At 42.1% G+C, this 24,634-nt stretch overlaps 1 protein-coding gene across 1 annotated transcript in view; it reads left to right on the top strand.

Annotated features, from left to right (window-relative positions):
• Positions 1-21,021, top strand: part of LOC131592175 (muskelin) — a 93,190-nt gene extending 72,169 nt beyond the window's left edge. The window contains exons 13-18 of the mRNA XM_058863502.1: positions 5,312-5,459; positions 6,452-6,566; positions 8,119-8,258; positions 10,484-10,586; positions 18,736-18,790; positions 20,694-21,021. Of these exons, the coding sequence (XP_058719485.1) occupies positions 5,312-5,459; positions 6,452-6,566; positions 8,119-8,258; positions 10,484-10,586; positions 18,736-18,790; positions 20,694-20,815 (683 nt within the window). The 3' untranslated portion in view covers positions 20,816-21,021. The remainder of the gene's footprint in view (positions 1-5,311; positions 5,460-6,451; positions 6,567-8,118; positions 8,259-10,483; positions 10,587-18,735; positions 18,791-20,693) is intronic.
• The last annotated feature ends 3,613 nt before the right edge of the window (positions 21,022-24,634 follow it).

Here is a 24,634-nt window from a genome sequence, read left to right as displayed (position 1 = left end):
AATCCATGACTAATCATGGGCAGTCATTCCAGCTCTGAGGGAGCTTGTGGCAACACTTGTGGTCAAGGTTCCTGTGATAATCCCCTCTGGCCCTGACTCAGGTGGTGTGTCAGAGCTGCTCAGAGGGAGAATTCCTTGTGCAAGAGGATGTGCAGAGCATCTTATATCCCTCGGCACTGAGTAACTTCCAAAGTCAAATGTGAGCACGCCCTAAAAGTTCTTGTGGTCTGTTGTAGTGGTCAGGTGGTTCTTAAGGGCAGCCTACAGATGGTTTTTGAAGCTCCCAGTGAAGCTCCCAGGTCTCCTGTTGGGCAGGTGCCCATTTCACATACAGAACTGTGCACCTGATGGATGGGGAATTTCATGGATAAGTACCACGGACAGAGGCAACACAGCCCAGCCCAGGAAACAAGGCAGTCAGAAAAACATGAATCAAAATAGATAGTACAGCTGGCTCAGCATGGCTGGCATCCAGCTCAGACAGGCAGCCTCAAGATGCCATTTTCATCACCTCTTAGTGACACCTGGCATGTTGTGCCTGTGTTCAGGTAAGGTCTTGCTCAGTGGCCAGCACATTCCCTTGCTGTGGAAGCATTTTGTTTTGTTAGGGACCTTATGTGCTTTTCATCTTGTGATCTGCTTCTCAGAACTAATCCCCAAATCCTTTCCCCTACCTGTGGAGGTGAGGAGGGGGACAGGTAGTCACCAGATCCTAGGGATGCCTTGCAGAGCTGCCATAGCTCAGAATTCCCTTCACATTTACTGACTGGTCATTTTTTTCCCAAAATCTCAGAGACCTGAGTGTTGGGCATTGGATTGTTGCTTTGTCAACATGACAACCAAACTGTTCAGATGGTCTCCTTAGCTGCTCCTTGGCAGACTGCCAGATGCAGTCTCATCAGGAAAAATCCAAGAGGATAATCATTATCTTGCTGTGTCAACAGCTGGCCTGGTGCTATCACTCACCATGACTTGCTCCATTACAGTCTGGGGGAGGTGCTACTTCCGCTTTGTAGGAGCTACAAGGAGTAGCATGGAATAATTTGCAGACCTACCACTTTTTAAATATTAATCCACTGGGAGGTGCCAGGTTCTGGTGAGCAGCAGTATCCATGTGATGCAGTTCTCTCCCAATTTTGTAATCACGAGGTATCAGAAGGAGGGATGATACTTGTGAATTGGTTGCAGTGAGACTGGCAGTCACATGTTCTGAGGGTTTCATAACTCAGGTGGCACTAAAACCCTGTCAGTGAACTTGCTTCCCTTATTTATCCTTCATTAATTCTTCGGGCATGGTCCGTAGATTATAAATTTATAGGATTGTTTTGCCATTGTTGTGTTTCAAAGCGTGTTGAAAAATTTGCTGTAGTAACTCCTCAGATGTAAGAGACGAGATTTAATTTCCAAAATGCTGTCCAGTATGATGAGAACCACATCTCTGTAACCATAAACTTGACTTCACGTTACCCAGAGAAGCTGTGGCTACCCCTGGATCCCTGGAAATGTCCAAGGCCAGGTTGGACAAGGCTTGGAGCAACCTGGGGTAGTGGAAGGTGTCCCTGTCTGTGTCAGGGGGTGGGACTGGATGATCTTTAAGGTGCCTTCCAACCCAAACCACCCTAGAATTCCATGAATTTAAATTTTCTGCTTTGCAAGCTCTGTCTCTGCACAAGCTGTTTTCTTGCTTCGGTACTGGCAGCAGCCAGGGCCGTGCTTGAAACAACTGTAGCTGTTTGCACACACAAGCCAAAAAATATTCAGCTGGCTGAAATGATCACTGTGATCCCATAAACTCCTGTAAGCAGGGACTGTGGTAGTGGGAACTACCTGTTCCATGATTAGGTGTCTCTTTGGAGAAAACCTTTTCCCATGTGTTGTATTTAAATGGAAATTACACTGTACAGAGCTCCACAGCATCTCCTCAGAGCTTGCTCAGGAATTATTGCTTGTTTATGGAACTGGCTGTGAACTCCAGGCCTGTGTGGCTGAATATTGTTTTTAAATACTGAGGCCATAAGCTTTTAAATTTTGCCGTGTAGATGAATGGAAATACTAAGTTCCTGATTAAGGATTCAGTCCTTATTTTCAGGTAATTACTGCCTTTCTACCCTGGGCTGGTCAATGAGATTAAGGGGGAAGAAAACATTCTAGACTAGATGGGAAGAAAACAGTCTTCTAGACTTTTAGGGATTGTGTTGTGTCCAGTGATTTCTCTGAACAGCTTTTCCTCTTCAATAAGTGATGTATTGCCATAGGAGCCAAGTTAATACCACGTAGCCACAGACCAGTGTTCAAAACACCCAGGGCTAAGTCCTCAGTCACTGCTTTGTCCTTGGAGCTGTTTGCCCACAGCTGACCCAACAGGTGCCCTGAAAGGTGTGGAATTGGTGGGTGTTTGCTCCAAAGCTGATGTTGAATCTCTGTGAAGAAGCACAAGTGAGGGAACTTGCATGGAGCCTTTCTTCCCACTTCTTTCACCCCTTGGATCTAGTACATTGCAAATAACAGATCTGGAAGTGCTCTGGTTCTCACCCCTTGTTATTTGACTTTTTTCTCCCAAGTCCTAAAATTTAAATAGACATGTCCTTAGCAATCAATTATTGTCACTATTATAGACCCATTTTTACAGGTTCAATTTTGTTGCCAATGCAGAATTAGATTTCCTTTCCAGTGTTATTTTGTTACCTAAATGTCACAAGTATTTTTCCGATGATTCCAGCCTGTGTCCCTCTCTAATACTCTGACCATTCTCGTTTGAATTCTGTCCAGCATTTCCTGCCAGTCTGCTGCACTTGCAGATGATGAACCTCTCTTACCCCCTAGTGGAAGTATTTAAGTGCTGAGGTTTTTATGGAGCCTTTTTGCTCTGTCAAGGATCAGACTTCCTTGGAAAACATCTTTTTGATGTTTCTGTTGGGTTTAAAACATCACAGCCTCTCCTGCTCACTGTGTAGTATCTTGTCTTACTGTCTTATTTATTTTCATGGACTTGTTTATCAAATTTGTGTTATGGGTTGTTTTTTTAATGACACTGCATCCAACTTCCTCATTTTGTCCTCCTCTGCAGAAGACCAGATGTCAACTCTTTCTTGCCTAAGGCACTGCTTAAATGCAGTTTCTACACAGTTGCTTAGATAGGTCACAGAGTTTATGTAAGTTACTCCTTGTCTTCGGCCCTTAGTAAATCTGGGGATTTATATTTCTGATACTTTTCTAGGCATTCTGCATTTCAAACAGTCTCAAGAAGAGATTGATTTACAATTGAGGGAAGCCTGAAATTACTTGACTTGAATCTGGGTTTGATTGCAGTTGCTGCAGATGAATTCTATTCTTAATATCAAGAGGAAAAAACCACCAGCTCTGAACTTTGGCAGCTTTTCCCTCCTTCATTATTTAAATAATAATTTCAGCTTCGGGAAATCGAGCATAAACGAGATACAAAATTAATTTATTTAACAACATTTCAGAAGGAGGGATGGGACTTCCACAGACAAGTTTCAGATGCTTTGAGTATCAATGGTAATAGAGCAGCTATGTTCCTCATGATTATAATAATTTTCATTTCAATGAGGTATTAGTGCTCTGAAGATTTGCACAGGGTTTCTTTTTTTTGTAATATTCCCGGCATGGTCTCAAATGTTCAAAGCAGCAGATAGGGTTGCAAAGACATTTTCCATGTGCATTAGCATTGCTGATCAAATTTAGATGGCTCTCCTGCCAGAAATGTCTCAAACAGGCCTTGAATTTAATCCTTTTCGGTCAGTAGCTTAGTCCCTGACTATGCAAACAAACACATTGCATGATACTTTTCAAAAATTAGCAATTTTTCATCTATAGTTGTCTTTCTGTTCTCAATTTCCTTATGGGGCGACTTTGACAGTCTTCATTTGCCTTATTTAAAAACAAAGTTCTTTGTGGTTTGCAACTAAAACAAAGTGTGAAGTCATTGTTGTGTCAGTGTTAGTCCCTTATTTTTTTTCTCTTTTCTACCATCCATTTGCTTATAAACTGAATTAATTTTCCTTTAAAACTTCATGGCAAAATTGGAGGTCAAACTAGACAGGTTTATGCTGATAAAGGCTCCAAAGCCTCTTCCTCCTGTGAAATCGTAAGGAAGGATTTTGTCAAAGGGAGTCTGATAATGAGTTATCCACATATATTCCAGTTTCTATTTAAATTTACATGAGAATTAAGCATTGAAATTTTTTTTTAAAGAAATGCTTAGTTTTTGTGGTATTCCTGAGTTCTTCGATAGGAGCTAAAATTGTGGAAGACCAAATTCTACTCAGAATTTTTTAATTCCTTTATTGCTTTCCTGGCCTAACAAATGAATAGAGTGAAGTGTGAGAATTAAACCAGTTACAGAATGGATTTCCAAAATACCATTTTGTGTATTCTGCAACGGCAATATTAAATGTTTTATTAACGTAGGGCTCGTTTTCTAGGCTGTGGGTGCAATTCAGTTAATTGGAAGGAAGAATTTGCAAAATACAAGAGTTCTGAGAATTTTTCGTGCCAAAATCTTGACCGAAGGCCAGGAACCTTTACCAGCCTTTGTAAACTGACCCAGAAAGAGAAAGGAGACAAACAGGATCTGTAAACAAAGATCACGTGCCCTTCACAAATACATTTTGGAAGGATGGTTGCCTAGGGAAACAGGAAACGGGGAATTACACAACAAACAAAAAGGACTGCCAAACAAATTTGCTGACCTTTTTTTCGGGGAATTATGATGAAAACTATTGGAATCTGCAGGATTTCACCATATTTCTAAATGCGAAGGTGGGACAGAAGAATAGCTTGGTAATTATGCCACAAGTATTCAGAAAATACAAAAAACTTCTTTGATATCTTTGTCCTGCACGATTGTGAGCTATAGAATTGTGAGGTCATCTCGAATTTTTTGGAGTTTCCCAGCTTTTGCAATTAAGCTTTCTGGAATCAATGCTTCCTTTTACAGATGAGATAATGGCAAAATCACTCCATTCATATTTTTAAGGGTCATCTGGTCATTTAGCTCTATGTTAGGCAGTTTAATCCTCATTTCTGAGCTGGTAGTCTCCCAAATGGCTCTGTCCATATCTTTTCCTAGGAAACAGCAGCTCTCAGAATGGTTTGTTTTTTCTTCCAAGAGTCAGAGATAGAAAGAGAAGAACTTTCATTGGACTTGGCTTTAACAGGGAAGAAGTTGGCCTCTGGATGATGATCTGCTGAATTGCAGGGGGCAGGAAGCTCATTTGCCTGATGTTTGGATCCTTCCTGCATCATCCTCCGTTGTTTCCAGCATGTAACTTTTATTTTCTTTTCTCAGTTCCAATGACAGGTTTCACTCAAAGGGCCACCATTGATCCTGAACTGAATGAAATCCATGTCTTGTCAGGGCTCAGTAAAGACAAGGAGAAGCGGGAAGAGAACGTAAGGAATTCCTTCTGGATTTATGACATTGTGAGGAACAGCTGGTAAGTCCTAAGTTCTGACTTCCACACTGACTTTATTTAGGAAGCAATCCTGTCTCCCTAAGGTAACTCTGCAACCTCTGTTAAAATTGGAATTGTTGAAAGTTGTGGAAGACAGCTGAGTTCCCTTAAGGTATCTCTTTTTCCCATTGTCTTTAGAGGTACCGTGGCAATAATCCAAATGAGAGAGACAACTCATGTGAACATCTTTATTGGAGCCAGGTGGAGGGGATGAGGGGAAGTGAGCAGTTACAAAAGGCTTTTCCTGTAGGAAGGGTTCAAGGCCAGCATTCAGCACCAGTGCAGCAAATTCAGTCCAGTGTAAGTTGTTAATAGCAGTGTACATGGCTCTAGTTCTTAGAAACTGAGGAAACTGATGAATGGTGATGGGAGAAGTCTCCATGCCAGATCTGATATTCTGAGAAAATATCCCCTGGTTTGTTCACTGTGTTGTACTTAGTAGCCCGTTGCCACTGTTCCTTTCCAGAGCTGGCAGAGATTTTGTGTTCAAGGCTTCTTCTAAAGTGGGGTCAATCACTTCAAAAGGTGTGAGTGTTGTTTTTTAAAAGTGAATTCTCAGTTATAACTTAAGTCTGCTTGGAAATCTCTGACTGAAATGCCACCTCTGCTATAATCTGTGGTCTAAAGCTCCGCTGGGTCCAAGATGTTTTTTTCCATAATAAAAAAACACCTCATGCTGATGGTTCTGTAGACAAATAATGTAACATCTGAAGACATCTCCAAAGCTCGTGACAAATAATTTTCTAGAATTTTTTCTTTGGCTTGTACTTGAGGACTGTTTTGAGCCAAGGTGACCTCTGATTGCTGGCTGGGTTCTTTGTAGAGCTAAGAATGGGATGGGATAATAGAGGACAACATAGAGAGAAGTAAGAAAATCTTTGGTGTTTTACATCATTTGTACCTTCCAGCGTTTCAGCAACTTTTTGTGCTTCCTGTAGGTACAGCTAATAATTCCTTATTGCTTTGAATTTCAGGTCTTGTGTCTATAAGAACGACCAAGCAGCAAAAGAGAATCCAGGTAAAAGCCTTCAGGAAGAGGAGCCCTGCCCAAGGTTTGCCCATCAGCTGGTGTATGATGAGTTGCACAAGGTATGAAGTGATTTTTTTTAAAATCTTCTTGCTCTTAAAATGTAGCTCTTTCCTTAAAGATAGTACAATAAATATACTTTTTAAATGTTTGGATTAATATGGTAACTCTCACTTAACTTCCCATATTTTGAAATAAGGTGCTAAACTATTTTTATATCATCAGGGATTTAATGTCACCTGTTGGTGGCTAAATGAGAAAAGATAGTTACCAAAATTTCCAGGAAAATACGTGTTTGAATGAACTAATCACAGTTAAGAATCTTCAGAACCAGGGGTGCCTGACTTTGCCCTGCGTGTCAGAAGCAACTGTCATTCTTTAGCACTGTCAGCCTCCACTAGATGCATTCATACTTAAATAGACTTAAAAATTGCTTTAGTGTATATGACAGCTCAGTGAACTTAGGGCTTTGTGCATATTAACCAACAAACTCACAGATCAGGTTCATAAATTCATTAACTCATGAATTTAAATTACTGTGACACATTTACTGATCCTTTCACGGATTTTTCTATAATTTTCCCTAGTCTGAAACAGTCTGAGTTAAAGAAAAACATATTTTAGTCTTGCATTCTGTGGGATGTTAATCAAGTTTGGGAAACCCAACTAGCCCAAAACTTGACAATAAGAGGGATTTTGAGGAGGAGTGGGTGCAGATTCTGTATGGAAAAATTGCATTGCTTGTTGTCTTCACTGTAATGATACAGTAAATAAGTAAATACTATTCTGCCTTTACTGCTAAGTGTAAGGCACCATGAGACAGAGTAGTATTTTCTGAGTTACTCTGAATAAATCAACTCAGTTGCCCAGCTTTATCTGAGGAGCTGTTTGATGTGCTTGTTTTGAAGAGTCTTATTTTTAGAAACCTCTGTTCCAATGACCTTTCTAAACTCCTCTGATATAAATAAGGAGAGCCTACAGCAGTGGGATGCAGAATACATTGTTTTGACTGATTATTTTTAAAGCTGTGGGGAAAGGTAGCTTGTTGGACTTGTTAAACTTCAGTATTTGAAGGTCCTTTGTAGCATGTCTAATATCAACAGTTCAGAGTCTGAAATTACCACACGATGGGAAGAAAAATGTAGCAAAGAAATAAACAGCCCTTTTGTGATACTTCCACTTTTCTGGAAATCGGCCTCTCTCTGTAAGTCTAGAGTATGCTGGACTGGGCTTGGTCTCACTTTACTTTGGACATCTTGAGGACTTCCAACTCGCTTTGTCAGTGCTTAAGGATTTATGACACTCATAGGTTTTTCCTAAAGAAAGAGTTTGCATGAATGTTGCATGTTTATTTATAGATATCTCAGGTATCTGCTAGAGGGATGTTCTAACAGTACAACTCTTATTATCTTAAAATGTAAATGGTTTAAGAGAACTTCTTTAATCTCCAAGGGGACAAAGTAAAGGTAACAATAAGATGGAGCAACTTGTCTAAAAGGCAGAGTTTCTCCCACCAGAATAAACCTCTGCAAAGCTGCTGACATAGTAAATTGCCTTTGTTCAGTGGATTTACACAAACAATCAATTTTTTTGATCTGCCTCTCATTTCCTTAGGTTCATTACTTATTTGGAGGGAATCCTGGTAAATCCTGCTCTCCAAAGATGAGATTAGATGATTTCTGGTCTCTGAAGCTCTGTCGACCTTCAAAGGAATACCTGCTAAGACACTGCAAATACCTCATCAGAAAGCACAGGTATAGAAACAAAAGTGGTTTGCAGTTTTCTTTTCCAGGTGTCTCTTTTTTTTTTCAAGTTGCTGAGACTCAAATCTCTCATAAACCATTTTGTGAAATGTCATTTTGTTGATTATATGGAACTAGATGATCTTCAAGGTCCCTTCTAAACCTTCTGCAGGTTTCTTGATTATTTTTAAAAATTATTGTCGTAAAAAGCAGTGGGCCAGGGCTAAACTACAAAATTAACTTGATTTATTTTGCCTATGCTATTCTAAAACTAAAAAATCTGGTTATTGTGTGGGGAGTCATGGGGAATTTTTAGATTCCCTTTTCACTCTGCTGCTCATCAACATGTGTTTTGGTGCTGTCACCTCCCAAGGAAATGGAGTATGTTTTGGAAACACTGTTCTTGGAGATAGTAACAGCCTGCAAGGATGCTAATGAAGTCTGGGGGCTGGATGCCTTTGCACATCTGAGACTCAACCGTGGTGAGGTCATCAGAGTTTCTCATTCAGAAACTCCTGAAAGAGCTCACTTAGGCAGAATTCAGCTACTCTGCAGTGCTTCCTGCACTCTGGATGCTTCAGAGCTGCTTTATATTTGCCATTTAGGGCAGCAGCTTTTCAAAATCAAACCTATGGTGTTGCCTTAGTCAAGAAATTGCAGCAGTGAGAGAGCCTTTCAGGACCCAGCAAATCATTTGAAGGCAGTAAATAGCTCTCCCTGCATTCTGGGGGAGAATACTTTGTTATCAGGCTCTGCCAAGAGTTGGAAGGTCAGGTTTTCCTGATGGTATTTTATTTCTGAGGCAGCAAGCAAATTGCTGTACTCAACTCGCAGCACTGTGGCTGGGTGAGACATAGAGATTAGCCACACAGTAGATGTGAGCACCTACAAGAATGAATAAAGGCCTTGCTCAGTTATCTTGGGAGGCTTTTTAAACCCAGATGCAGTGGTATGGAAATGCAGCTGTGCATTTCCTCCAGTGACAGCTCTGGATTATTTGTTTCTACTTGTTTAAGTTGCTCTTGAAGGAGATGTTGTTGTATGTTATCTGGCAGAATTTTGGGGTTTTTGCACCGTGCTCCCAGTTTTTGGGTCTGTGTGAGGGAGCCAAACCTGAGCAGCAGGGATGGTGGGATGGGTGCCTGGCTGGGGCTGAATTGCTGTGGAGTCACTGGCTGTCCTTTACCTGCACTCCCCCAAGCTCTAGGTACCAGAACAGGTGCTGGCCTTGGATCCACAGCATCAGCTGGGGTCCTGTTTTTCCTATGAACTTATTTAGTACCAGCCAGCAAAGCTGGGCAGGTGGAAAAGAGCACAGTGGCCATGGTTCCAAACATTTAAAGCACTTCAGCTCTCTGGACCATGGTGCTGTCACCTGAGAAAATCTATGGCAGTGTTTGAAACCACGTGTAGTGACCAGAGTGTCAGATGCATCAGGTGGCAGACAAGGTCCTTGTGCTCCCTGTGCTGCTCAATCACTGACATCTTTAGGCAGTTTCAAAATTCAGGCTACACATGTCCAGTGTGGTATAAATAGCCAGCTAGATGGCTCAAATGAAAAAATAACAATATGAGAAGATGACAGTGTCATGCTGCACTCACTGGATAGGTGAGAGGAGGAAAGAGATGATTGTAAACCTCATCCTTTCTAGGCTTATGCAACCAACTCAGTGCTGCAGGGAAGTAGCTCTGCTCACTGAGGATGCTGAGCCCAGAATCATTTCCTGAGGGCTCTGTTCGCTTCTTGAGGGAATTCACAGAAGTTGCAGTTCTTGTTCATTAAAAGAAAATGAGGAAATAATGGTGGTGGTGCAGAGGATTTTTATGGAGCTGTGCTCTTTCCAAAGGTGGGATGTTAATATCCTAGGGACTGAAGTGCTCAAGGCTTGCCTGTGTCTGATCTGTGAAGTGCTGCTCACACCTTACTTCATTTGTGGAAAACAAGCTGTACTCAATATTTTCTATTTATATATTAACAGCTTTCTGTGCATATACTTTTAGATATTTTTAGTACTAATGTAATACTTTGCCCTTTTACCTCCTTTACACCCCGAAAAGACCCTCTTCCATGTTTCAGTCTGGCTTGAAATTCCAGTGAACATGTGGCTCAGCTGCCATTAACGTGGTTTTCTTTGGAAATACTGGGTTTGTTAGATGGGTTTTGCTCTTTGTTGTACCAGTAGTGTTTAGTCCTGAAGGAAATGGCTGTGCTCAAGTTTTCTGTCTCTTCTCTGCAGGTTTGAAGAGAAAGCTCAGACTGACCCTCTTAGTGCACTGAAGTACCTGCAGAATGATTTATATGTAACTGTGGATCACTCGGACCCTGAGGAGACAAAGGAGGTGAGGATCAATGATCCTTGTCCTAACTCACTGAAAGTTTTGAGCCTCTTAAACCTGGTCTTTATTCAGTTTGTAAAACCTTTGCATGTGCCAGACACTTTGCTGTGTCATGTATTTCTCTGCACTTAAGTCACACTGTTTTGGAAACAGTCATTTAACAGCTGCAGGTCCAGATAAAATAACTTTTGTACTCCTAAGAGTGAAGACTAAGCCTTTGTTTTAATTCCAATGTGCTGGTGTATATTTTGGGAGCTTTAATTGAAATGTAAACTCTCTGAAATGTCACCAGTCTGTAGTTGGTTGTGCAGTAGAAAGGGAGTAGAAACTTACTTGTGCTGAGGCCTCTCAATATTCAGCATCTCTGGGGAGGGAGAGCTTTTCCAAAGATGATCAATACTTCTGGAAGTAGTTTATACCTATTCATTGTTTGCTACCCTTAAAATCTTATTTCCTTTGCCTTTTGAATATTATCCAGTTGGCATGTTCTTTATTTATTCCAGGAATTTGTTCCCATTTCCTGTTTTGATTCCAGTACCACAGTGCGTGTCACTTTACAAAATGGATTAAAGAAATAGTGAGAAGTGTCAGATAAGGTGGTTGATTTGACTCTGGTGTTTATTTCCACATGGTATTTGGGGCAGGCAGCTGAGATGTGCCAGCGTTTAGCTCCTGATGGGTAGATAAGGAAAAGTCTGTGGTTGCTGTCTTCTTTCCTTAATGACTCGGGAAGGGATTTGACAGCTCCTTCTATAAAATCATGATAGGAGCAGGAGCAGTTCTGTTCCATGCTGAGTCCCTGGATTAAATCTCTTAATCTGGTGGCTTTAACTTGCTACTTTAGCTAAAGAGAAGATTATACAGACACTGAAAGGTCTTGGAGAATATGCTTCTTGTGTGTGCACAGGATGGAATTGTAGGGTTAGAACTAGGAAAAAAGTTTAATTTTATCAGGATCTTGGAAGTGATCACATTTGTCATAAATTCTAATCAGCCTTTATAAACATGTGATTCAACAAAACATTTAAGTGCTGTGTCTCTCTGTTCTCTGTAAATGGTTTCTTGTTCAAATTGTTCCATACCAAGTAGTTTCACATCCTTTCTAGTCATTTCTTGCATAGGAAAGACAACAGATGATCATGCTTTTCAAAAGGTAGAAAAGGAGACATTTTTTTTTTTTTTCCAATAAGTGCCATCTTCCCAGTGTGGTAACACTTCCAGAGTCTTGGAGGTTGGAAAAGACATTTAAGGTTGTCAAGTGCAGCCATTGCCCCAGCACTGCCACGGCCACCACTAAACCATGTCCCCAGGTGCCACATCTATATGGCTTTTAAATCCCTCCAGGGATGGGGATTGCACTTCCCCAGGCAGCCTGTGCCAGAGCTGGACAACCCTTTGTGTGAATTTTTTCCTGATACCCAGTCTTAACTTGAGGCCCCTTCCTCTTGTCCTGTGTTTTATTACTTGGGAGTGACACCCCCACCCCAGCTGTCCCCTCCTGTCAGGGAGTTGTGCAGAGCCACAAGGTCCCCCCTGAGCCTCCTTTTCTCCAGGGTGAGCCCCTTTCCCAGCTCCCTCAGCCTCTCCCTTCCCCAGCTCAATTCCCCTCCCTGGACACACTCCACCCCCTCAGTGACTTTCTTGTTATGAGGGGCCCAAAACTGAACCCAGAATTCAAAGTTTCTTCTTCCTGTTTGAGCCTGTACTAACCCATACAGTATAAGCCCTAATTCTGATGCTCTCTTTTCCCCTGCTGCTCCCTCCCACTCCTTTAAGATGTATCCTGTGTTCTCTGAACTCCTTTTTTGTCCGTGTCACACCTGTGTGCTGGTAGCTTGTCTCTCCTCAGTTGGTTATTCCTAAGGAGATCTTGCATCTCATGGCTGGCTGGGCCTTTGTATTATACCCTGAGCAGCAAACATCTATGGTGTGATGAGCAAGCTCCTCTCCTAGTTCCTGCTTCCTCCTGTCGCCCACAGACCAAAGGAGCTGCTGCAGAAGCTGCACGATGGGCACATCTGGCACAGGAAAGCCTTTAATATCCCTCTTTTCCTTTTCCCAGTTCAGTGTTCTTCTTGTCCACCTTGTAGGAATGGAAAACTTACATGACTGCAAGGGCTCCTCTGAGATTTTGGGGGAATGTAGAAGAATGTATCATGCCAGGTAGAAATAGAATAAAAATGTTTGAAAAAAAGTAACTACCCCTTTTCAGAGAGCACACTGGTGTTCTGAACATTAATGATCCAGCAAATGAGCTTACATAGCTCAATCCAGCTGAGTGAATATACTGTGGGTTCTTTCTCTGCAGGCCTAATGTCTGATCCAAACAAAATCCAATAGCTTCTGTCTGTCGTGCTGGGCCGTCGGATCAGCACGCACCATTCAGCACAATTAAAGCTTCCATCCATTTCAGCCATCTCCAAAATAATTTAACAGTTTCTGGGATGCTTTTTTGTTTGGGTTTTTGGTTGTTCTGTTTTGTTTTTAATTATTATTCATTATGCTGGTTATAAAGCTTTAACTTGCAAAGCTTTTTTACCCTGGGACAGATCTGCCAGGGCTGTGGCACAGAGCCAGCTGCTGGGCTGGTACTGACTGGGTGCATTTCCAGTTGACGTCAATTTACCTTCCGGTTATCACATCGAGTTGGCTTTTTGCTCTGGCATTGCATCTTCAAATAGCTCCTGTGCTTTCCAAAGGACTGACGCAGGCATTTTGGATTCCATATCGAATTTCAAGCACCAGTTTGATTGTGTCTCTCAGCCCAAACACCTCCATACCCTGCCTTTATTTGATTTGTATCTTGATTAATAGCAAAGGCAATAGATGTGATTGGCTGCAGCCACTGAATGCTGTAAGGCTTCTTAGAACTTTAGGGAATCAATTCCTATCTGTTTTCTCTCTTTTCAGGGCAACTGTTAAATTTGGGAAGGCCCAGGCTGAATAGTTTTATCCCCAACTTTGTGCAATAGTTCTGGAGACTGGCCTGTATGGCTTCATGTTCTATGGATGGAGATCTGGGTGGTGTTATATACCATTACAAGCAGAATTTCCCCTTGTGGTGAGGCTTGCTTGCTTTGTAATAGAAGTAATTCCTTCTAACTTACTTAGGCAAGTCTGTTCAGCTGTTTGCAGTTGGATGCCAAGGAAAACAAACAGACTGTTCTTGAAACTTACTTTGGCATTAGTAACCGATTTTGTTTAAAGTAGCATGAATGATTGATAGTAGGACCATACCCCAAGATTTTCATTCTGTTGCTGTGAATTTTAGAGATGCTGAGGACTATGTTTTTTATTACTCTGAAATTAAGTAGATGCCTGCACGTAGCAGGTATTGCACGAGTGCTTGGTTTAGTAGCCACAGGCTGTGTGCCAGCAATTTCTCTGCCCACGAATGCAGATCCAGTCCCTTTTAACTGTGATTCTGCTTGGCATCACTTAAACCTCTTCAGTCAGTTCAGTGTTCCCAAATTAGTGGATCTTTTTTACTGGCTGTGGGTTAATAGCCCTGACACTGTAGGAAAAGGAGGGTAAGTCCCTAGAAAATGGGGAATTTTTCCTGTGATTTAACAGATTAAAAGTTGTATAAAAGCATCATTTTCTGGTGTAAAATTTTCTGTTGGTGTGGCTGTTCTTCTCTGTCACACAGATGTGAATTTGGTGGAAGATTACAACAGCAGGCTTTTAAAGATAAAAGGATGGTCAAAATAAATATCAAATTGAATTCCAAATTTTGTACTTAGAGAAAAACAGGTGTTGTTAGAGCATAGAAACATCAGTAGTTTATGTATAAAAGCTAAAGATGCTCCTTGAATATTGCAGTAATCATACCCAGAACTTTGCTGCTGTTAAGTGGGCTGCAGTAGAAATCAAGATGACACAAAAAATGTCCAGTGCTTTCCAAGTATGGGAAAGCAGGATGATTTTGATTTTGTACATGGAGATTCAGCAACTGATGAAGCTCAATCCCGTGATTGTTGTAAAACAGATACAAAGCACAAGGAAAACTCACAGTATGTTTTTCTTGGAGCATGGTAGGAGAAAGAGCAAGGACCTGGAGGTCAATCCGAGGCCTGACTTGCTTGTAGACTGAGCCTGTTCGAGGCTGCTTCATACTTTCCATTCTTAAGACCTTGTCTTTAATAAATTTGACAGATAAAGCCAGCAGGGCCCAAAAGTATTGTTTGAATATGCATTAGACTGATATTTCTGGGAAAATTGAAGCCCAAATGGGAAAAAATAATTCTAGGAAGGAGCTAAGAAAAGGCTGTTTCTCTTCTTTGTGTCCTGCTGTGATTCTTTGTAAAGCCTCAGCGGCTGAGTGCTGCAGGAGCAGAGGCTTTGGAGCCAAGGAGCCTTTACAGAAACAGCGTTCAGCCTTCCCAATTTCAGCAACAGCTTCGTCCTCAAAGGATTTGAGTCTCTTTTTGCCTCTTTAAGCCTGTGCTGGGAGTCACTAGCCCCAGAGAACTGGTCAAAGCTGAGGAACTGGTTTATGCTGTGATCTGGGAACTCACATGCAGACATTACAGAGGAGGAGGAGGAGGAATTGTGTCTGATTCACACAACCTGCCAGGTATCCCAAACAAGAGTTACTCATTCCCCCTTAATCATTTTGTTTGTGCAAAGGCAGGGGTGTGCAGCAAATATATAAAAATAGCATAGTATAACCTTTTATTAGTTAACCAGACGTATTTATCTCCAAGGAACCCCTGCCCCTGTTCAGAAGGTTGGTTGCATCTCCGAGAGAGAAGTTAATTGTGTAACAAAGGGAACTGCTGTCTTTTGAGGCTTAATTTGGAATGGATGAAGCCAGTGAGCCAGAGGGATTGTCGGAAGAAAATGGGTGGTGGTGTGATTAAAGCAGTTGGATGCTTCTGCTGGATAATTGAATTCTGCTCTTGCCTCCATAACAGAGTTGCTATGTGATATTAAGCAAATTGTTTTTCCTAGATGGTCATTAATTGGGTGTTTCATTCTGGTGCCTGATGGGAGAGATCTGAGGTGTGATTTGCTTGAGGGCTTTGCTTTTTCTGTGTTGCATAACACTACATATTTTGAAAGATCAGATACTGTTAGTTTCAAATAAACCCAAAATTAATCAGAGTTTGAAGTGCCATCTGTTAGAATAACAATTAATATGATAAGAAAGTCAATGAAGAAATTAATTCCTTCTTTAGAGCAGAGCTTGAACTTCGTGAAGAAAATAGTACATTGGATATCTGCTGGGAACAGTAGGAGACCTGGTATTGAGTGAACAGTAACTGTCCTATGCTTTGGGGAAAAAAAATAGGGATTCTTTGGGAGAACATTGTAGGGTTTGGGATTGTAATACAAAAGCAGAGTGAACCAGCTTAGGCTCAGCACTGTCCTTAACTGATGTTCTTAACTCACATGCTTGACTTTTCCATCAGAAAGTGCTTTTCAAGTGTGAGCTGATACACAAATTTAATTTCAAACCAAACAAACAACAGCCCTCAAGGTTAACTCAAGTGTGGTACCATCAGCAGAGAAGGAAACAAGATCCTCCTTCCCTGCAGATCTGCAAAGAAACTCATAGCCATGAAAATCTATCATGTGTGGTGCAGATGAGGCTGGAATAATTGGCAGAGGTTGTTTTCAGCAGTGTTTTGGTCTCAGGTCAGCGAGTTCCTGGCTGAACCCTGCTCATCTGGCCTCTTAGTTGGGCACCTGAGCCCCAGTGTGGCTTTGTGCTCCCAGCAGGGCATTGCTGCAGGAGCACAAGAACCCCTGGAAGCTCGTGGTGTCTGCTTTGTCCCAGCTCCGTGTGGCACCAGGCAGCTGGCAGCGGGCCCATGAGGCAATTGTGTGGGAAGGAGGGATGGCCAGAGCCTGGCATTTGCTCTCAGAAGCTGCACGGATTTAGCCACGGGTTTTATTGGAACTTTTGGAGCTATTTATGCTGGGCAGCTGTTTAAGTACGGTGCTGCTGGGAAGCTGAGCTGCCCTCACAAATGAGGCTCACGGTGGAATCCACGTGTGGCATTGCAGTGATTTTGTGTAACCAGGCCTCACACGCAGGAGGGCACTTTACACCCCCTTCCCCCTCATCTCCAGTTTGTCAATCTTGTATCCTTCCCACCATACTGTCCTCAAAGGATGCAGACTTACCCTAGAACACTACAATCCTTATTTTAGCCTGTTTTTTCCCTTGATGTCACATTGAAATTGATCTTACTGAAGTGTTTTTGTAGCTTCTTGCATTTGGTTGTAGATCTACTTCTTGTAGCAGCCTTTTGCATCTGTGACTTCTGGCAGTTTTGTGCTTGGCCATTGTTCTGCAGCCCTGACTCCTTTGAGCTTTCTTCATAGAACTTGTTTTTCAGAACACTTAATTTTTTTTCTAGTGCTTTCCTCATATGTTGCTAACTGATACAGGGCATCCCAAAATGGGTGCCTTATTGTAGAGGAGACTTTAAAACAGCAAGAGTATTTTATTTGAAGATTCTGCTCCTTTTCATGCATTTGTCAGTTTTATAATAAAGTGATACTGGTCTGTTGTAGCTCCTAAGTGCATTTTCACAGAGCCTCTGCACCTGTTCCGTATTGCTGATTTTTCCTGTTTATGTTGATTTGCACTTGGCCTTGGTGAAATGCACCTCAATCCATCATCATAATTTGGATTAAGTGGAAAAACAGTTGGAAAGCTGTCTGTTCCATGCTGGCAGTCAGTCTGAGTGTGGTGTAAGGTCTGGTGATCCTGCCCTGTTCTGCCAAGCAGGTTATCACTGAAAGTCCAGGGTGATGCTGACCCTGGGGCACAGATGAATCATTCCTGATTCGAGGCTCCATTTTGATGTCAAACCATTGATGGCCACCCACAGTAAAGTTATTTGACCTGTTTGCCTTTCCCCGTTGGCTTAATCTAAGTGATGCCTTGACAACGTGCCTTAAATATCATATAAAAGTGTTAGAATTCCTATGAATGTCAGAATGGACAAGGTCTATTGCCAAGTCCCATCCCTAGGGCCTTCTGCCTCGTAAGAGAAATCAGATTGATGTGCTACAACTTGTTGTTGCCAAATTCACGTTGGCTGCTACTCATCACCTTCTCCACTCCTACATGCCTACAAATTGTCTGTGTTCCCATTTTTTCTTGAAATTGAAATTAAACTGATGGATATGTAATGCCTGGCTGTTCTTTCCACTCCTTCCCTGAACATATTTGCTTCTCTTTTGGCTTTTTCCTCCCTTCGTTTCCTTCAGGCTGGGTGCTGAAAAGACACAAGGGTAGGAGACACAAGATTCCGAGGCTTTAAGAAATCAACTCTTTCTTTGCAGGAGCATGACAAAGCACTAAGCTTTGTTGTTCCTTGGGTAACTGGAAACAGCGTTCAAGGGGCAGAGGAAGACACTGTGGTCACCATCTATCAGTGAAACATGAAGGGAGAATAAAACCATGAATGTGTTAATTAAAATGTTTTTATTCATGGCCTTGATGTTCCCAAACAGAGAATTTTTATTTTTAGTTAAGAAGATACTGCCTTAAATTTGTGATATGAGATCTCTGGCACTGCAGAAGGGTTGTTGTCATTAGAACCATAGAGTGGTTTGGGTTGGATGGGACCTTAAGGCCATAGGCAGGGATGCCACCTGTTAGATCAGGTTGCTCAGTCCAACCTGGACTTGAACACTGGCAGGGTTGGTTATCCACAGCTCATCAAGGCAGAACTTACTCTGTGTTCAAGAGATTCATGCTCACTCCAGCAATTACCCTGTTTTTGTGCCATCTAATCCTTGGCTGCTGAGCCTGTACCATGTTAATCTCTGGGAATGTTATTGTGCGGAGGAGACTCTACCTTCTGCCAAAGAGGCAAAAAATTATATGTGAAAAAAAATAGATTTTTAGAGCTCTCAGTCAAATACCTTTCATTGCATCAACACTGCTCTAATTCTAGGAAAAACCATCTAACTTGTGCCAGGATGACAAGTTGCAATGCTCGTGTGGAAGTGCCTGCTGCTGTTATTCATGTGTATGACACAGGAGTTACGAGGATTGTATAGAGAAAACACAGCAACTCTAAAGCTGTGTACTTCTAAAGCTACTTGTACTTCTATGAATCCTTTGGGGTTTTTGCCTGCGTGGTTAATAACACTTTTTTCTTTCTTTGTCCCTTTACCTCTTCTGTAGTTTCAGCTTCTTGCCTCAGCATTATTTAAGTCTGGCTCGGATTTCACGACTCTTGGTGAGTATTGTGTGTCGGAGGAATTACATGATGTTCCCTTTGATAATTACTCTTAGTTTCTACTGGTTTTTATATCAAATGTTATAGTTCCTATCAACATTTCAGGCTCTTTTCAATATGCAAAACGCCACTACCCAGACATTTGAGAGGTTATTTATAATGACCAGTGTCCAGTGCCTCAAGCCCATATTTAAAACATCTGTCAACATCAGTGGTTTTAAACCAATGCCTCCCGGGATCATTTTGTGTCTCTTATTACATCTGATCCTTCGCTGTTACCCAAGTAAACAGAAGCTTTGGTCAGAATAAAGCACCTCCTGTCATGTCACTTTGGAATCTCACAGCGTGGCTACGGCTCTGTTTGCTGTGATAACTGCAATTCCTGGAGTAGTTTGGTTCGCTCTGTTCTCTGCAGAACGAGTTCTTTGGGCAGAGTGTCAAGAGCGGAGAAAACAGTGGCGTGAAGGGCTGGAAACAGGAGGGCTGAGCCAAAGCCATGCTTTGTTTCGCCGCTGTGTCCAGTTAACTCTTTGAGTGGTCTGAGCCCCATCCTGGGCAAGCTATAGGAGAGCTACAAGCAGAAATTACATCCTTGTACTGCTGGGGTATCCTCAAGTCACTGAGCTCTTACTAAGAGAATGGATGAATTCAGTTTTTGATGGAGGTATAATTCCCAGTCTAAGAAACTTAGGGAAAGCTAAAGCCCACTGCAGTTCTGCCCTGCTGGATGAGGAAGCTCTGCGGAGTTCCTGTGGTTTGGAAGACATCAAGTTGACCCTGTAAGATGAACTTTTTTTAAAGAAAGAAAACCCAAGTTTCAGAAAAGTTGGGTTTTCCATAGGCTGGTGAAACTCATGGTTTGGGCTGGAAGGGACCTTCAAAAATTATCTCGTTCCAACCTCCTCTGCCATGGGCAGGGACACCTTCCGCTATCCCAAGTTGCTCCAAGCCCCATCCAACCTGGCCTTGAACACTTCAGCCATGGGAATCCACAGCTTCCCTAGGCAACCTGTGGCAGTGCTTCACGCCCCTCAAAACTTTCCCCTACTTTTAAGCATTTAAAAAGATGAATTTGTTCTTGACTCAGTACAATACTTTATCCAGATTCTGAGTTTACAGATAGGAGGGTATGTACATCAAGAGAGGCTTTGAAAATAAAAAACCCAGCCCTCCTTGTTTTGATTAACTTGGTTGACTTTGATTAACTGAAGAGTGAGTTCACTGAATTAAAAAGCATTCCTTTGAGATAGCAGCAATGGAAGTAATCCAAAGCGGAGGAGATCATTGTGTGCCTGCCCTGTTGTTCTTGGTGATGGTTTTAGTGTAGGATTTGGATAAACAATGCAAACCAAACCCTGCGGCGTTGGAGGCAGCACTCCAGAAAACAGTTTGCAAAGCTCCTGTGTGCCAGGATGCAGCCAGGTGCAAGTCCAGTGAGTAAATACCAACTCTGAGTTGGAACTCCTGCTGTCAGCAGAGCTTATCTCAAGGAAAACTCCAAGCAATCCAAGGAACAGTTCTGGTTATGGCAGTGACGATAATGAAGAAAGCCTGAGGACAGAAGAAATGAGGCACCAAATAAAAATAGCTACATGGATTTTATTTTCTGGGACATCAGAGCAGTCCCCTGAGAACTCCTCCTTCCCCTGTTTCTTCAGGGCTGTCAGTGAGCTTGACAGGCATTTGTTTATTACTTTTTATGGTATTTTGATGGCAGTGATGGCTTGGGGTGACATAATCTCTGTATATGTGCTCACAGGAGTGGGACGGAGAGCTGGCAGCCTTATTAGTGGAGACAGAGGGAGCTGTGTTAACATTTATCCCAAATGGACAATTCCACAGCTAAACTGAGTGTTTGGGATTGGGAAGAGTCACTTACTTTCCCCTTTCCTTCCTCCCCCAGGATTTTCAGACGTTGACCACACGTATGCCCAGAGAACTCAGCTGTTTGACACGTTAGTCAACTTCTTCCCAGACAACATGACCCCTCCTAAAGGCAACCTGGTGGACCTCATCACGCTGTAACGGAGCAATCACTGGACACATGGAAGAGGGGAAAGGCATCCATTTTCAGTATTTTAATTTTTTTACTGCATTGATTGACTGCTGGGATGAAGTTAATATAGTAACCCCTAGGTGTTTGAAAGGGGTTTTATACTTGTATGGTGAATCCCTGGAGCTTTTCCCTTGGAGTAGGTTAATAAAATGTAACTGACATACTTCTGACTAAATATATATATTTTTTCTGACTTTGGATTTTGAGTTAGCAAATTTAAGATGAAAAGGTGGGGGAAAAAGAAATAAAACCCAGTCATGCAGTGATCTTTTTTGCCTATGGGGGAAAATTTGAGATTTGTGAGTTGTCTGGGATTAAAGATGATGGGTTTTATTCTGCGTTTCCTGAGGAAGAGGGGGAAGAGGTTTTTCTTTCCTCATTTGTAGCTAGTCATGATGTATTGCTTTATCCTACAACTCTATCCTCAGCAGCTGAATAACTTGATGGTAGGACACTGGCACATGTTGAGATGATGTAATTTACGTCCTGAGTTTTGTACTCACGGTGTGTCATGGGAAGGCAAGCGTGTGTTCCAAACCGTCTGTCTCCCCTTCCTGGACTTGTGCTGACAGTCATGTCTAATTGCTTCTGAGACTCCATCTAAACTGACTACCTGCATCCCTCTCTCCTGTTCTCTGGAGCCTTCCACTTAAACCTGGCAGGCAAGAGGGAACCTCAGAGATACAACCAGAAAACGGGAGTGCAGTCGCTGCCCGCACGGATCCCTTTTCAAAGATTGTTCTCTTTGCTGCTGTGCTCATCCACTGAGAAACCCTGTGGGTCCTCGGCGAGCCTGGCAGAACTGGGTCTTCCAACACACACACCCCCAACCTCTGCAACCTGACCTCAGGTTGGGTGTAGGATTTCTGAAGCAGGTTGTCTTCGTTTCCATGTGCTTCTGTGTGCGTTTGTCCGTGTGTATGTGTACAGGGCGTTGCTCCCAACAGCTTGTCTCCTTCCCATGTAATGCAGCTCCCTTGTCAATGCATTTTAGACCTAGATCTGAATGTGAGGGAGGCCTTCTTAGCATAAATCTCTGAAAATGAGCTGATGCATATATATATAGAAAATGTATTCTTCCTTTTGCTGAAAGCCTTCTTTATAAACACTGTAAGGGCTTGGTGCTGCACTGTGAGGTGGAATGAAGGACATGCATACCCAGCATTAGAAACTCCGCATTCGGTCTCCGTGAGCATTCAGTACACACTGGCAGATGTAAATATTTATATGAAACTGCAAAACTCTGTCCAGCAGTGTTCATGCCAGTTGGGTATTGTTGCTGCACCCACTGTGGCTCCTGTTGAACTTGGTGGAAGTCCCGTGTATGCAAAGATGATTTGGACTCTTGAAATAAAGAGTTAGTCAAGTGTCTTTTTCAGAGTTTGAGTGTCTGCTTGCTTTGACTGTATTGCCTCTTTATCATGTTCTTTGTGTGACTTTTGTAGTCCTGGTGCATTAGCAATAAATTTCAAAACCTCACACTGGTGTTTAATCACTTAGAAAGGAACAGTATGTCAGAGGCCAGGCTTGTCTTCAGGGAGGACTGTACAAGTGAAGTGTTTTTAACCTGTCACTTGAGACTGTTCAGACACTGTACTTCAGTGGATGGCAAATCAGATGTCTGCGGAATAATCCACTCAGTGTGGGAAATGAAATCTGATGAAATTGTTTCTTTGGAACGTGGCAGGTTTTTTTCCTATTGACATGGAAAGTTTTACATCACTGCTGGGCTTTGTGGTGTGCTACCTGTGCTGAGGCTTTGTTAACTAATGTAGAGTTTATACAGTACAAATGTCGATACTGGGGCAATATTCCAGCTGAGTTGTTGCTTCCATTGAGATCGAAATGAGCACTTTTAATGCAACCAGCCAAAATTCTGCAACCTTTTAGTACTTAAATTTAGTGGTGCTGTGCTCCTTTATCACCTGATCTCATTGCTTGTGTATCCTCAGCTTCAGTCAGAGGATTAAATGCTCTTTGTGGTGGTTCTGTAATTAACCAAGCTCTTCATAAGCTGTTGTGTGTCCACCTTGGATGGCTAAAAGAACCCAAAAGATACACCTAGGTGGAGAAGCCCTGGCGAGCAGGCAGGGGAAGTTCAGGAACATCCAGAGCTGTGAATGGTGTTGCTGGTGAGCAGTGCATCGTGTCAGGTCTGATCTGTGTGACAGGAATTCGATCCAAACTCATTGTCCTCTGCGTCGGGGGCGCGCGCGGAGCCCGGCAGCCTCCTCTCTGTGTTCTGTAGCGTCGTGCAAATCAATGATTTGTTTGAGCAAGGGGAACGTTGATTCTGCAGGACTGACAGTCCCAGCTAACGAGAGCACTTCAGGATGATCAAATATTGACCTGCCTTTGTCCCGAGCAGATCGATGCCGCTCGCACCAGCACAGTTCATGGATTGCAGCTGGTGATTAACCAGCAGAAACTTTGCTCAGCTCTGCAGTATTTGTTGAGCAGCAGAGGCACCGTGTGGCCAGAGAGGTTAATCCAAAGGGAAAGCTTTCTGTGGCTTTGCCAAGGGTCTTTCCTTTTTTTTGTCCTTAAGGCTAGGAGTCAAATGGTCTATTTGCATTGGTGTATGCTACATTACCTGCTTTAAATTTTTAACCAAAAATTCTGACTGAAGTATAAATTTCCTTTCAGCCACTTGTTGTCAGGCAGCAACACAGGTAGTTTGCATTTCATTGCATGCTGATCTTTAAAGACACTGGTGATATTCCAGGAAAGCATCTGATGTGCTCATTACAGAAAGCCCAAAATACAAACAGTAAAGAAACCCACTGGATCTGAAAACAGCCACCTGAAAATGTTTCACAGCCCAGTGCATGCGAGGTTATAAATATCCGAGCTGTGCTTGAAAAGTCTTGGAACCTCACCATCGTTGCTTGTAGGCTGTGTCTGAGGCTGCTCTTTAGCTTAGACAAGACAAACATACTCTATTTGCCTTTACTTTAGATTATAAGGTGACTTCGTGTATGATCTTGACACCACATAATCTTTGCACTACAGTGAGTAGTTTAATCTGTAAATTCTGTGTTAACTTGTAAATAAGATATTGCGAAGGAAAGCATCTTTCCTTGTCAGAGAGGGACTCATTCATCATGTTTTGGGTCTTTAAAGCCAAAGTTCAAGGTTATGGTATGTCTTTTAAAGCTAGAGGAAGTGAGGGTGGGGTAAACTTGATACAGATATCCAGACTTCACTCCTGGTTTAGCTTTTTTTTTTTTAAATATCCTTTGAAATCCCTGTGTTTGGTTCTTTACTGACTCTGACCCTTACAATACCCTTCATTGGATGATCTCCTTGCAAAACAAGAAATTATTCTTTATGTTGTTCCTGTCAAGTGACACATTTTCTTCGAGAAATAAAGCCCTTTGGAATTAATTTTTTTGGTCACTTGGATTAGGTAGAATTAAGTGAGTTTGTTAATGTTTGTTCTACACAACCCCTCATAGTCACGAGGTAGACGTTGTTAAGAGCTCTCCCAAAATGGCTTCTCCAAGCATGTTCTGCTCTTGCAGTGTGACCCAAAATGTTGTCATGTGGCAGAAGGACTTTGTTACATGTTGTTAAATGAGATTATAACCACTTTAGCCACCTTTTTGCCTCTTTTCTTTTGAGGATCTCATTAGTTAGTATTCGTCCTGGGAAGGCCTGAAGGGTGATGCAAAATGTTCATTGAAATGAATTGTAGTTGTTATCTTCTGGCTCTTTTAAAGATATTTGTGATGTGTTTATTCTTATAATATCTTCTTTTTGCTGAGCATAATGAGGAAGGAGAACTT

Source organism: Poecile atricapillus, chromosome W (genome assembly GCF_030490865.1).
Source record: "Poecile atricapillus isolate bPoeAtr1 chromosome W, bPoeAtr1.hap1, whole genome shotgun sequence".
Taxonomy (NCBI): Eukaryota; Metazoa; Chordata; class Aves; order Passeriformes; family Paridae; genus Poecile; species Poecile atricapillus.
Note: the sequence above shows the minus strand (reverse complement) of the source record. Positions and strands in the feature narration are given on the sequence as shown.